This window comes from Mesocricetus auratus, unplaced genomic scaffold (genome assembly GCF_017639785.1).
Source record: "Mesocricetus auratus isolate SY011 unplaced genomic scaffold, BCM_Maur_2.0 Super-Scaffold_100014, whole genome shotgun sequence".
Lineage (NCBI taxonomy): Eukaryota > Metazoa > Chordata > Mammalia > Rodentia > Cricetidae > Mesocricetus > Mesocricetus auratus.
The window spans coordinates 13541425-13554807 of NW_024429197.1; the positions used below are offsets into that span (position 1 = coordinate 13541425).

Below are 13383 nucleotides of genomic sequence, written 5' to 3' on the forward strand. Positions count from 1 at the left end.
TACTTCATTTGCTGTGTCTATGAGGTTCTGCTTGATTTAATTTGACAAAAAGTTTCCACAGTTCAAACAGGCACGCAAAAGCTGTTAGAGGGAACAGGGCCACCGAAGGGTTTCCTTTTGCTGCTGAGAAGCAAATGCTTGTAAGAAGAAACACTCTGAAGGAGCCTGCGCTGTGAGTGGGGGTGGGGTGCCGGGGGCTGGCAGAGGTCAAAGGTCGACTCCAAGGAGCAGGAGTCTCTCCGCTTCAGTATCTAGGCAGCTTCATTGTAATGAGGAGGGACATGCATCCTCCTTGGTGGAGCAGGGTGAAAGAAAAATTTAGGTTTCCCCCAGGGCTTGGCACAGTGTGTGCGATGTCCCCCAGGTAATCCTCCCCAAAGCAGGGAACTAGCAGGGCTGAGGAGGCAGGAAGTGGGTAACTTACACTAACAAAGGCATCTGTGGCGGTTTGCCCATTCCAGGTGGGAGGGTGGGGACTCTCTTTGGGCCTGGGCCTCCTGTGAACTTAGTTGTTGCTTGAGGACTCAGAGTGAAGCAAATCAGGAACTAGAATTCCACATTTCGGCTCTTCTGTCTATGGCCAATGGGAGCCTCTGAGCAGACAGTCTGAGGCGTTCTGTAAATTCTGGGGCAGTACTCTAGGATGTCTGATGCTGGGGAAACTGACCTAGAGGAGCTCCTTCAGGCTTCTCTACATTCCTTCAGGGATCATGGGCTGTGGCTGCAGCTCAAACCCTGAAGATGACTGGATGGAGAACATTGATGTGTGTGAAAACTGCCATTATCCCATAGTCCCGCTGGATAGCAAGACCACGGTAAGAGGAAGATGGGATGGGTGGAGGAATGGGGAAGGGAGGCTGTGTGTCCAGGAGGAACAAAAAAGAATCATAAATAAAGGCCCCGGAAATAGTCAGGTGGTGGTGTGTGCCTTTAATCCCAGTACTCGGGAGGCAGAGGCAGGCACAACTCTGTGAGTTTGAGGCCAACCTGGTCTACATAGTGAGTTCCAGGGCTGTTGCACACAGAGACCATGTCTCAAAAAAAAAGGTCCTGGCCGGGCGTTGGTGGCGCACGCCTTTAATCCCAGCACTCGGGAGGCAGAGGCAGGCGGATCTCTGTGAGTTCGAGACCAGCCTGGACTACCAAGTGAGTTCCAGGACAGCCTCCAAAGCCACAGAGAAACCCTGTCTCGAAAAACCAAAAAAAAAAAAAAAAAAAAAGGTCCTGGAAATAATAGGGAACCCATGTTCCCTGGAGTACAGTAAGGAAGACATTGAGAGAGCAGAATGGACCTTTCTAAGGTCAGGTGCACACAGAGCTGGTGAATCCAGAGAGAAGGCTGGAAAAACGGAAAGAGCAGAGGTGAGGGGAGCCAGGGTCAGAGAAAAATGACCCCAGCCTCATTTCCTACCCCACAGCTGCCCATCCGGAATGGCTCTGAAGTTCGGGACCCACTGGTCACCTATGAGGGCTCCCTCCCACCAGCCTCCCCGCTGCAAGGTGACTCCATCGAGCAGGGTGTGAAGTATAAGGCCTGTGGGTGCTTGGCCGTTGGTGTCCATACCCTCTGCACCTACCCTCAGCCTTGTCTGCATCCTGCCCTGTGCCCTTAGAACTCCATTGTCCTGTCAGCCCGGGGCTGCTGCTTCTTGACTCTTCCTGTCTTTGCAGACAACCTGGTTATCGCTCTGCACAGCTATGAACCCTCCCATGATGGAGACCTTGGTTTTGAGAAGGGTGAACAGCTCCGAATCCTGGAGCAGTGAGTATCCTTCTAATCTGCCTTGCCGTGTGTGTGTGTGTGTGTGTGTGTGTGTGTGTGTGTGTGTCTGTGTGCGTGCGTGCGTCTGTCTGTCCGACCGTCCGTCCCCAACCCTCCTACATCCCTGACAGGCTCTGGCTTCAGGTGAGGGCTTTTGGAATACGGTGGGAAGGACTAGAGTGCTCATACCAAGGAAGCGGTGGCCTGTCTTAACTGGGACGCTGAGGGTTCCCAGTGGCTATGTAGGCCATGCTGATGGTCTCTCTGTGGTGCAGGAGCGGTGAGTGGTGGAAGGCTCAGTCCCTGACCACCGGCCAAGAAGGCTTCATCCCCTTCAACTTCGTGGCGAAAGCAAACAGCCTGGAGCCTGAACCGTGAGCAGGGGACCGCGTGGGAATACGGGAGAATATCCAGGGATCTCAGAGAAGGGCGTGGTCTTGGGGGTGGGGTTTGTTTGACAGTAATGGAGGAAGAATTGACCAATAAGCCAGGCTTGTTGGTGCAACCCTTTAATGCCAGCACTCTGGAGGCAGGGACAGGCAGATGTTTGAGTTCCAGGCCAGCCAAGACTGCAGGTTAAGAGTCGACCAACAAAGCCGGGCGTTGGTGGCGCACGCCTTTAATCCCAGCACTCGGGAGGCAGAGGCAGGCGGATCACTGTGAGTTCGAGACCAGCCTGGTCTACCAAGCGAGTTCCAGGACAGCCTCCAAAGCCACAGGGAAACCCTGTCTTGGAAAAAAAAAAAAAAAAGAGTCGACCAACAGCCAATGGTCTTCCTTCTACCCTATGTAGCTGGTTCTTCAAGAATCTGAGCCGTAAGGACGCTGAGCGGCAGCTTTTGGCGCCTGGGAACACGCACGGATCCTTCCTGATCCGGGAAAGTGAAAGCACAGCGGGTAAGAGTCAGGGCCTGTGGGCGGGGCTTAGAGTTGAGGGCGGTCACCTCCCAGTGAGGAAGTGCAAGGGCGGGCGTGGTGGCCGCCTGATTTACCCAAGGCAATCCTTGTCTCTCTCCCTCTCTTTTTTTCCTCTTCAACTTCTCCTCTCCTCCTCCTCTTCTCCCTTCTCCTCTCTCCAATCTTTCTTCAGGATCTTTTTCACTGTCGGTCAGAGACTTCGACCAGAACCAAGGAGAAGTGGTGAAACATTACAAGATCCGTAACCTAGACAACGGTGGCTTCTACATCTCCCCTCGCATCACTTTTCCCGGCCTACACGAACTGGTCCGCCATTACACCAGTGAGCACTGGCAGAACATTTTCACCTGTACCCACCCTAGCGGCCCATCTCCCCCCAAGTCGTTCCTAGGGACCCTCAAACCATCGGTAGTACCTGACCCTCGGCCCTGCAGGCTAATGTTGGGGGACAGACTCCCCTCCCATGCCAGTCTATTTCCCCTGCGCGGAACATGGAAAGAGGTAGGGGCTGGAGGGAGCACCCAAGGTCTCCAGTAGTGACTGCCTTACTTCTCTCCTTTGTCATTGCAGATGCCTCTGATGGGCTGTGCACAAAGTTGAGCCGTCCTTGCCAGACCCAGAAGCCCCAGAAACCGTGGTGGGAGGATGAATGGGAGGTTCCCAGGGAGACACTGAAGTTGGTTGAGCGGCTGGGAGCTGGCCAGTTTGGGGAAGTGTGGATGGGTGAGTGTGGTGGTCAGGACTGATTGGGAAGAAAGGAGGAGATGTCGCCAAGATGTGAGACGCTGGCCTATTCAGGGCAGCTACTATTTCAGGGATCGTGATTTCTGCAACTCCTTCACTTGCAACCCATTTCCAGGATACTACAACGGGCACACGAAGGTGGCAGTGAAGAGTCTGAAGCAAGGGAGCATGTCCCCCGACGCCTTCCTGGCTGAAGCTAACCTCATGAAGCAGTTGCAGCACCAGCGGCTGGTCCGGCTTTATGCAGTGGTCACCCAGGAGCCCATCTACATCATCACAGAATACATGGAGAACGGTGGGTGTCCCTGCTACGTCTAGCCGCTTGAGGGCGCTGTTGTCGTCCCACTATCTTTTGCACCCAGGCTAGGAATGTGCTTGTGCCTCTGCTCTGCTACTGAGGGTTTCTAAGGAAGCTTCCCTGGGCCTCGATGGGACAGACTTTGGAAGAGCATTCATTCTGATCTCCCCTGGTCTGCAGTTTCTTTTGCCTTCTTCCAATGCCTACCTAGATCTCAGAATGCTTGATCCAAGAAATAGTATATGGTGACTGGTACCTGCAGAGGATATAAGCGGGTGTGGATTACCATGGAACTGGAGTTACAGATGGTTGTGAGCCGCTATGTGGTTGCTGGGATTAAATCCAGGTCCCTTGTAAGAGCAGCCAGTGATTTTTTTTTTCGAGACAGGATTTCTCTGTGGCTTTGGAGCCTGTCCTGGAACTCACTCTGTAGACCAGGCCGATCTCGAACTCACAGAGAGAGATCCACCTGCCTCTGCCTCCCGAGTGCTGGGATTAAAGGTGTGCACCACCACCACCCGGCGCAGCCAGTGATCTTAACTGACTAGCCATCTGTCTAGCCCCAATATACAGTGTATTTATTAAGGATCCAAGAGTCTGACTGCCTAGATAGAGTTGGTGCTGTACACTTGCATGACTTTGGGCTGATCACACGACTTCTTTCTGCTTCAAGTAGTTCTTTTCGATCTGTAAAATAGTGTTAGGGCCAGCAAGTAAAGGTGGTAAAGGTGCTTGCTGACAAGACTTCCAAACAGGAGTTCAATCCCTGGAGTCCACATAACAGAGGTAAAACACTGACTCCAGCAAGTTGTCCTCTGATCACCATGCGTGTGCAATGGCATACATGAATAAATATATGTATTTAAAAGATAGTGGCACTAATAAAAGCAACTTCCCTATATGGTCTCTGTGAGGACGGAAGAAAGCATTATCTGTCCTGCATTGTTTTTATGTGGTTCAGATTGTTTGGAGTGCAACACCTGTCACTTTCAGGTAGGGAAACAAACTGTTCATTGGTTAATGAGTTCTGGAAATGGCAAATAGGTTTTGTCATTGGTATTTTCTTTTCTATTTCTCTTTTTTTCTGAGATAGGGTTTGTCTGTGTAGTCCTGGCTGCCCTGGAGCTCTCTCTGTAGATAGGACTGACCTTAAACTCAGACCACCTGCTTGTACCTCCTAAGTGTTAGGGTTAAAGGTGCACACCACCAATAACTGGCAGTAATTTGTTTTAATTTTATGTGTGTGCACATGTGTATATGCATGCATGAATGTGTGTGTGCATGCATTCTGATGCCTGAGGAGACCAGGAGAGAGCATCACAGACCCTGGAGCTATAGTTATATGGGTGCTGGGAAACAAATTTGGGCCTTCTGGAAAAGCAAGGACTCTTAAGACCATGAGCCAACTCTCCAGTCCCAGGATTGCCATTCTTCTACAGGGTTTTGTTTTTATTAATTTACTTTTTGGCTTTTGAGACTATGTAGCATTGGATGCCCTAGAACTCACTACATAGATCAGGCTGACTTCCTGGGTGCTGGGATTAAAGGTTTGTGCCGCTGGGTGTTGGTGGTGCACGCCTTTAATCCCAGCACTCGGGAGGCAGAGGCAGGTGGATTTCTGTAAGTTCAAGACCAGCCTGGAGTACCAAGCGAGTTCCAGGACAGCCTCCAAAGCCACAGAGAAACCCTGTCTCGAAAAAACCAAAAACAAAAAAACAAAAAAAAACCCAAAACAAAACAAAACAAAAAAACTAGAGTCTGGATATGTGTATAAAGGATCTAAAGATGATCTGTGGTAGAGAAAGCCATGTCTATAGGGAGTGAGAGAGCCATGTCATGGGGGGAGACACAGGTGTGGCATGTGCAGAGCTTTGGCTGCTGTGGAACTGGGGCTCTACCTTAGCTGAAAGCAGGAACCTTTGGCTCCTCCTCGGGCTCCCCATCTTAGCCCTCTGGAAAAGGCTTTCCCATATGCTAAGCACCCCTCTCCCACATGTGGGCACATACTCTTTCCCAGTCCTTATTCTTCCTCGCCGCTGTCAGCCACTGCTTCCAGATCCTAGATGGAACACAAGGGTCTAGGGCCTTCCTCATGGGCAATTTAGGTCACCAATTCTTGCTTATGCTCACAGGAAGCCTAGTAGATTTTCTCAAGACTCCCTCAGGCATCAAGTTGAACATCAACAAACTGTTGGACATGGCAGCACAGGTAAAGAGGATGACAAAGGGCTGGGTATGTCTGAAGGTCAGTTGGCTAAAGACTGATGACCTATTCCTGGCCTGCAGATCGCAGAGGGTATGGCATTCATTGAAGAGCAGAATTACATCCATCGCGACCTGCGGGCTGCCAACATCCTGGTGTCTGACACACTGAGCTGCAAGATTGCAGACTTTGGCCTGGCACGTCTCATTGAGGACAATGAGTACACAGCCAGGGAGGGTAGGTGCAGGAAGAAAGAGGAGGTTCAGAGCCTGCGGTAGAGCACGCATGCACAGGTGACCTAACTTTCCTCCCTCTAGGGGCCAAATTTCCCATCAAGTGGACAGCACCAGAAGCCATTAACTATGGGACCTTCACCATCAAATCGGATGTGTGGTCTTTCGGGATCCTGCTGACAGAGATTGTCACCCATGGCCGAATCCCTTACCCAGGTGAGCATTAAGGAAAGGAACTCTGAGGGCTATAAGGAAGGGCAGCTAATCCGCACTCACGTCTTCCCTGGCTCAAACTCTGAGTTTCTAGTTGCTTCTCTGCCATCCACTTGGGCTTATGACTCCAGCATTCCCTATTAGATGCTTCATCTCCCAGCACTGGCTTCCATCTCTGTCTCTGAGACCCCAATCTCTCAAAAACTCCAGCTCCTTGCTCAGTTCCGGCACAGGCCACCTGGTGTGACAGGAGTGGATCTGGCTCAGGGTGTAAAAGTTCCTTTGCTTACCAGCTGGGCCGCCGATAGATTTCGGTTTGACTTTTACCAGACCATTCCTTTTTCCTTTTTTTTTTTTTTTTTTTTTACAGAGTAACTTATTAGTAAAGTCCTAGAATTTACTCTGTAGACCAGGATGACCTTGAACTCTTAGAGACCCATCTGCCTCTGTACCCCCAGTGCTGGGATTAAAGGTGTGCACCACCAATGCCCAGCTCCTTGTTTCTTTTCTTTTCTTTTTTTCTGGTTTTTCGAGACAGGGTTTCTCTGTATTGTTTTAGAGGCTGTCCTGGAACTCGCTCTGTAAACCAGGCTGGCCTCGAACTCACAGAGATCCGCCTGCCTCTGCCTCCCTAGTGCTGTGATTAAAGGCGTGGGCCACCAACGCTTGGCTCCTTGTTTCTTAAATATGAGATCAGAACAGTGCTTAAGCCACATTAAAACATTACTAATGGGGGCTGGAGAGATGGCTTAGAGGTTAAGAACACTGACTGCTCTTCCAGAGGTCTTGAGTTCAATTCCAAGCAACCACATGGTGGCTCACAACCATCTACAATTCAATCTGGTGTATATGTAATAAATAAATAAATGTTTAAAAAATTATTAATCATTATTCTGGTGTACCAGGCTCTCTTTTGGGTTACCAACCAGCTTCCAAATCATGACACAGAGATTTCTTATCCGTTATGAATGTTCAGCCTAGCTTTGGCTACTTTCTGGCTAGCCTTTTTTTTTTTTTTTTTTTTTTTTTTTTTTTTGGTTTTACGAGACAGGGTTTCTCTGTATTGTTTTGGAGGCTGTCGGTCCAGCCTGGCCTCGAACTCACAGAGATCCGCCTGCCTCTCCCTCCCGAGTGCTGGTATTAAAGGTGTGCACCACCACCACCCGGCTCTGGCTAGCTTTTTTTAACTTAAATTAACCTATTTCTTGTTATCTATCTTTTGCCTAAGGGCTTTTTACCTCCCTCCCCCTCCCCCACCTCTCTCTCTCTCTCTCTGTCTTTCTGTCTGTCTTATTTTCTTGCTGTCTCCATGTCTAACTGGGGGCTGCCTGGCTTCTGACCCCAGGCCTGTCCCTCCCTTTCTCCCTTGTTCTCTTCTCCTTAGTTCTAGATTTTGTTTCCTCCTACTTCTTCTCTCTGCCTCCAGCCCTGCCTATCCCTCTCCTGCCTAGCTACTGGCCATCCAGCGTTTTATTAGACAATAGGGTAACTTAGGCAGGCCAGGTGAAACAAATGCAGCACATCCAGGCGGTGGTGGCGCACGCCTTTAATCTTAGCATTCAGGAGGCAGAGGCTCTGTGAGTTCGAGGCCAGCCTGGTCTACAAATCAAGTTCCAGGACAGGCTCCAAAGCTACACAGAGAGAAAAACAAAAAAACAAACAAACAAAAAAAAACAACCAAACAAACTAATGAAAAAAACAAAACAAAAAAACAAGTGCAACACATCTTTACATAATAACTAAACAAATACAGCATAAACAAATGTAATACATCTTTCAATAGTTAAATATTCTACAACACTCTGGGTAAGTGCTGTCATCCCTCTGAACCTCAGTTTCCTGATATGTGAGACAAGAGACTTTGAGAAGCAGTCTGACCCAGTGAAGCTGTTCACAGATCCTTTCCTACTGAAACTTCACAGCTAAAGAGAGAAGCCATGTAGACACGCCCTCCTCCTGGAGAAGGCACTTACCTCACATTCAACCAAGATGGGGAGGATTTGGTTGAAAGTTTCTGTTTTAATCATTTTGTTTGTTTGTTTGTTTTGTTTTATTTTTCGAGACAGGGTTTCTCTCTAGGTTTGGAGACTGTCATGGAGTCTTTTTTTTTTTTTTTTTTTTAAGACAATGTCTCATGTAACCCAGGCTGGCCATCTAACTCTGTATGAATCTGATGATGCTCCCTGAGCTCTGGATTTTCCTGCTTCCCCCTCACCAGGAGAAGCTGGGATTTCAGGCATTCATCTATGTGATTGGTTTTTGAGGGACTTGGGATCAAACCCAAGTCCTGTGCATTTCCAGGCAAGTGCACTGTCACTGAGCTATACTTCGAGGTCTAGGGGTGGAAATTTTCTGAAAGGAATTTGATAACTTCTGGGGAAAGCAAATGACACAGAAAAGAGCAGGGAGTTATGAAGCACAGAGGCCCTGCTGGCAGAAACTCCCCACAGCTCCAGGGCAATGAGAGCTGAAATTTGACCCCAGGAATGTAAAGGCACTTTGAATCCGGTGAGACTGTTAGAGGCCAGAAGATTTCTCAGCTCTGGACTTGTCCTGCCTCATAGCCCAGCATTTATCTCTTGTCCTGATACAGTATCTCTGCCACATTTCTCTTTACCTCTCTTCCATTCTACACATTTTCTCAGTGCCTGGCTGGTGAGTCCACCTCTCTTCACCCAGCATTCCTCGCTCTCCCTGGAAAGCCTACCTAGTCTCTCCTGCCTACCTATTGACCTTTCAACTCCTTATTAATCCAGTCAGGTGCCTTAGGCAGGTGAGTCAAAACATAGGCACATCTTCATACAGTGTAAACCAGAACCCTGAAACATTTCCACCTTTTTGTCTAAATAAAAAGGAAAGGTTTTCATTCTAACACAGTAAAACTATATACAATAAGAACAATTATCTGGCACATTAGTATTTGAAAATTTTAATCTATTCTTTTTTGATGAGTCCAGAGTTTTATACCTAAACCACTTTCTACTATAACGTGTATTATCAACCTAAAAATATCTTTTTAGGGACTGGAGAGATGGCTCAGAGGTTAAGAGTCACCATGTGGTTGCTGGGAATTGAACTCAGGATCTCTGGAAGAACAGCCAGTGTTCTTAACCCCTGAGCTATCTCTCCAACCTGTCTTTGTTTCTTAACCTCAAAAACTTTACATCTTTTTTTTTTTTTTTTTTTTTTGGTTTTACGAGACAGGGTTTCTCTGTATTGTTTTGGAGGGTATCAGTCCAGCCCGGCCTTGAACTCATAAAGATCCGCCTGCCTCTGCCTCCCAAGTGCTGGTGTTAAAGGCATGCACCACCACCGCCCCGCTTACATCTCTTATGTAAGTTTCTTTTTTTTTTTTCCCAAGTTTTGTAACAAGGAAAAAATTCTATCTACTCTTCAACCCTATCAGAGACCCTGGAAGGGTAAAATATTGCCTGAGTAAACAGGAAGTGCAAAACAAGCAACGTCACAAACTGTAGAAATGACAGAGACATATGGCTGCCTGGACAGCCACCCAAAGTTCCTCTGCAGTGTTGAGGCATCCATCTTCGGCCTATAAGCATAGAGTATCTGACAGATTTTTCTGTGACACATCTTCATACAGTATAAACAAATATCCCACAATAACTCTGTCTCAAAAAAAAGTGTTCTCTCAGGGGTAGGAGTACTGAAGAGATGGCTTAGTAGCTAAGAGCACTGGTTGCTCTTCAGTGGACCTGGGCTCAGTTCTCAACAACCACGTGGCAGCTTATAGCTCTCTGTAACTCCAGTTCCAAGGAATTCCATACCCTCTTCTGACTTCCTTGGGAACTGCACACGTGTGATACATATACACGTAAACCACTTGTACACACAAAAAAATTAAAATTCTGAGCTGAGCTTGGTGGGGCATGCCTTTAGTCCCAGCACTCCTGAGGCATAGCCAGGTGGATCTCTGTGAATTTGAGGTCAGCCAGGACAAGCTCCAAAGCTACAGAGAATCCCTGCCTCAAAAAACAAACAAGCAAAAAGCAAAGGAAAAGAGTTGTTCTTGGGCCTTCACATAGGTGCTTTGGCCCATGTGTTGGCACATGCAAAGCACGCACAAAACTGGCAATAATTAATAAAAGATTTTTGTTTGCTTTGTTTTTTTTTCTTTATTGCTTTTGGTTTTTGAGACAGGATTTCTCTGTACCCTTTAGAGGCTGTCCTGAAACTTGCTCTGTAGACCAGGCTTGAACTTACAGAAATCTGCCTGTCTGTGCCTCCCCAGTGCTGGGATCAAAGGCATGAGACACCACCGCCCAGCTGTAATAAAAGATTTTTTAAGCCGGGCGTTGGTGGCGCACGCCTTTAATACCAGCACTCGGGAGGCAGAGGCAGGAGGATCTCTGTGAGTTTGAGGCCGGGCTGGACCGACAGCTTCCAAAACAATACAGAGAAACCCTGTCTCGTAAAACCAAAAAAAAAGAAAAAGAAAAAGAAAAAAGATTTTTTTAAGCTGCATGGTGGTGGCACATACCTTTATCCCAGCACAGGTAGGGAGAAGCAGGCAAATCTCTGTGAGTTTGAGGCCAGTCTGCCAGGGCTACACAGAGAAGTCTTGTCTTATTCAGCCAAAATAAATAAAAATAAAAGTAAGAAAATAAAAAGAAGGAAGTTTTCTGGGCATGGTGGTCCAGCCTTTAATCCCAGAGTATGAGAAGCAGAAACAGGCAGATCTTTGAGGTCAGACTGGTCTACATAGTGAACTTCAGACCAGCCAGTGTTGCATAGTGTGACTGTCTTCAAGAAGGGGGGGATGACAAAGACTCATTTAGGTTTACAGTTTCAGAGATTCTATTTCAGTGATTTTCTTTTGTGGGGAGCAGATCTGATGAGGACACATGGTGGAGTCAACTGCTCACCTCATAGCAGAAAGCAAAGAGAGGAAGAGGACTGTGGTCTCAGCATGTTCCTCAGGAGAACATCCACAGTGACCTAACTTCCATCCCCGTATCTCTCACTGCCTCTGGCTGCGTCTCTCTTTTTAGGCAGTGTCTCCCTATGTAGCCCTGACTGACCTGCAATTCACTAGGTAAACCAGGATAGGCTTGAACTCACGGGGATCCACCTGCCTCTACCTTGAGTGCTGGGAATTCAAGGCATGTGCAACCACCACGTCTAGCTAGACCCCACCTCTTTCTTTTCTTTCTTTCTTTCTTCCTTCCTTCCTTTCTTTCTTTCTTTTCTTTCTCTCTTTCTTTCTTTCTTTTTTTTTTTGATACAGGGTTTCTCTGTATTGCTTTGAAGGTTGTCCTGGAACTCTCTCCGGAGAACAGGATGGTCTTGAACTCACAGAGATCCGCCTGCCTCTGCCTCCCGAGTGCTGGGATCAAAAGCATGGGGCACCATGCCCGGCTAGACACCACTCCTTTTTTTCCCCCTCTATATAATGTCTCTAACTGCCCTGGAACTTGCTTTGTAGACCAGGCTGGCCTTGAAACCACAGAGATCCAAGTTCTTCTGCCTCCCAAGTGCTGATATTAGATGTGTGTTATCATACCTGGTTTAGACCCTACTTCATAAAGGTTCTACCTTATCCCTATTAGTACATGAGTTGGGGAACAGGATTTCAACACACGGGGAGACATTCAACATATAAACTATAGGCTGGGTTTGTAGCTCAGTGATGGAGTGCTTGTCTGACATGCATAAAATCTTTTTTTTTTTTTTTTTTTGGTTTTTCGAGACAGGGTTTCTCTGTGGCTTTGGAGGCTGTCCTGGCCTCGAACTCACAGAGATCCGCCTGCCTCTGCCTCCCGAGTGCTGGGATTAAAGGCGTGCACCACCAACGCCCGGCTTGCATAAAATCTTTTATTCAACTCCAAGTACTACAAAATAGATAAGTAAATAGATGGATGGACAGAGGGACAGACAGACAGACAGACAGACAGACAAGAAAGCAAGAAATCCAATTTAGCATCTGCCTTGCTTTATAAGTTTCCAAAGCCTAAGTGGTGACGTTCTTTCTTCCATCCACCTTCCAGGGATGACCAACCCTGAAGTGATTCAAAATCTGGAGCGAGGCTACCGCATGGTTCGACCTGACAACTGTCCAGAAGAGCTGTACCACCTCATGATGCTGTGCTGGAAGGAGCGTCCAGAGGACCGGCCCACGTTTGACTACCTTCGAAGCGTTCTGGATGACTTCTTCACAGCCACAGAGGGCCAATACCAGCCCCAGCCTTGATAGGCCTTGCTGTCCCCAAGACCCTCCCCTAACCCTTTGCCTTGGCTGGGGCAGATGGAGCTCCTGTGCCATATCTGTGTGTCCTATGCACACGTAGACTCCGACTCTGCACATAAAGCCTGTGCATGTGCAATACACATGCAGTTTTCGTTTTGCCCACATATCTGTAGTTGTGTGGGTTCTACACATATGTCTTATACACATGGACATGTGAGTCTAAGTCTTGAATATCATCTCTTTCTGGACCCTTCCATTTCCTGAAGCCACAGAGGGAGAAGGTCTGTGGTTGACCGGCATCTCTGTCTACCACTTCTTTTCTGAGGGCACCCAGAAGTTCCTTGTAGGCTGCCATCCAATCTAATGTCTCTGTGTGTTCTGCCTTGGTGCTTAGCACACACCAGGAGCTCAATAAATGTCTGTTGATCAAGATTGTACATTTTTCTACTGCACACTCAATTTTTTATGGTGGATAGCAGTGTGGGGTCAGATGATGGAAACCGAGGTTGCTGTTTGGATTACCCACCCTAGGTTCTCCTACTGTGAATTGCCAGCATTGCTACAGGGTGTGTCATATGTAATCTTCTAAGTGTGCCTCCCTTACTACAGGATATGTACCTGTAATCTACGAGTCTCTCCACTGAATGTGGGAAGAACCTTTATTAAGTGAAACTTGTGAAACCCTGAAAAACTAGATCCACTTAAAAACTCCAACTCTGGCCGGGCGTTGGTGGCGCACGCCTTTAATCCCAGCACTCGGGAGGCAGAGGCAGGCGGATCTCTGTGAGTTTGAGGCCAGCCTGGTCT

At 47.9% G+C, this 13383-nt stretch overlaps 1 protein-coding gene across 3 annotated transcripts in view; it reads left to right on the forward strand.

Annotated features, from left to right (window-relative positions):
- The window catches only part of Lck (LCK proto-oncogene, Src family tyrosine kinase), a 27962-nt gene extending 14949 nt beyond the window's left edge, over positions 1-13013 (forward strand). Inside the window, exons 2-14 of one of the 3 annotated variants that reach the window (XM_040756260.1) lie at positions 62-172; positions 706-815; positions 1419-1500; positions 1672-1762; positions 2038-2136; positions 2556-2659; positions 2853-3002; positions 3251-3403; positions 3540-3719; positions 5855-5931; positions 6009-6162; positions 6243-6374; positions 12377-13013. In XM_040756260.1, the coding sequence (XP_040612194.1) occupies positions 711-815; positions 1419-1500; positions 1672-1762; positions 2038-2136; positions 2556-2659; positions 2853-3002; positions 3251-3403; positions 3540-3719; positions 5855-5931; positions 6009-6162; positions 6243-6374; positions 12377-12579 (1530 nt within the window). In that variant the 5' untranslated portion in view covers positions 62-172; positions 706-710 and the 3' untranslated portion in view covers positions 12580-13013. 3 annotated transcript variants of the gene reach the window in all.
- Positions 13014-13383: the final 370 nt, after the last annotated feature.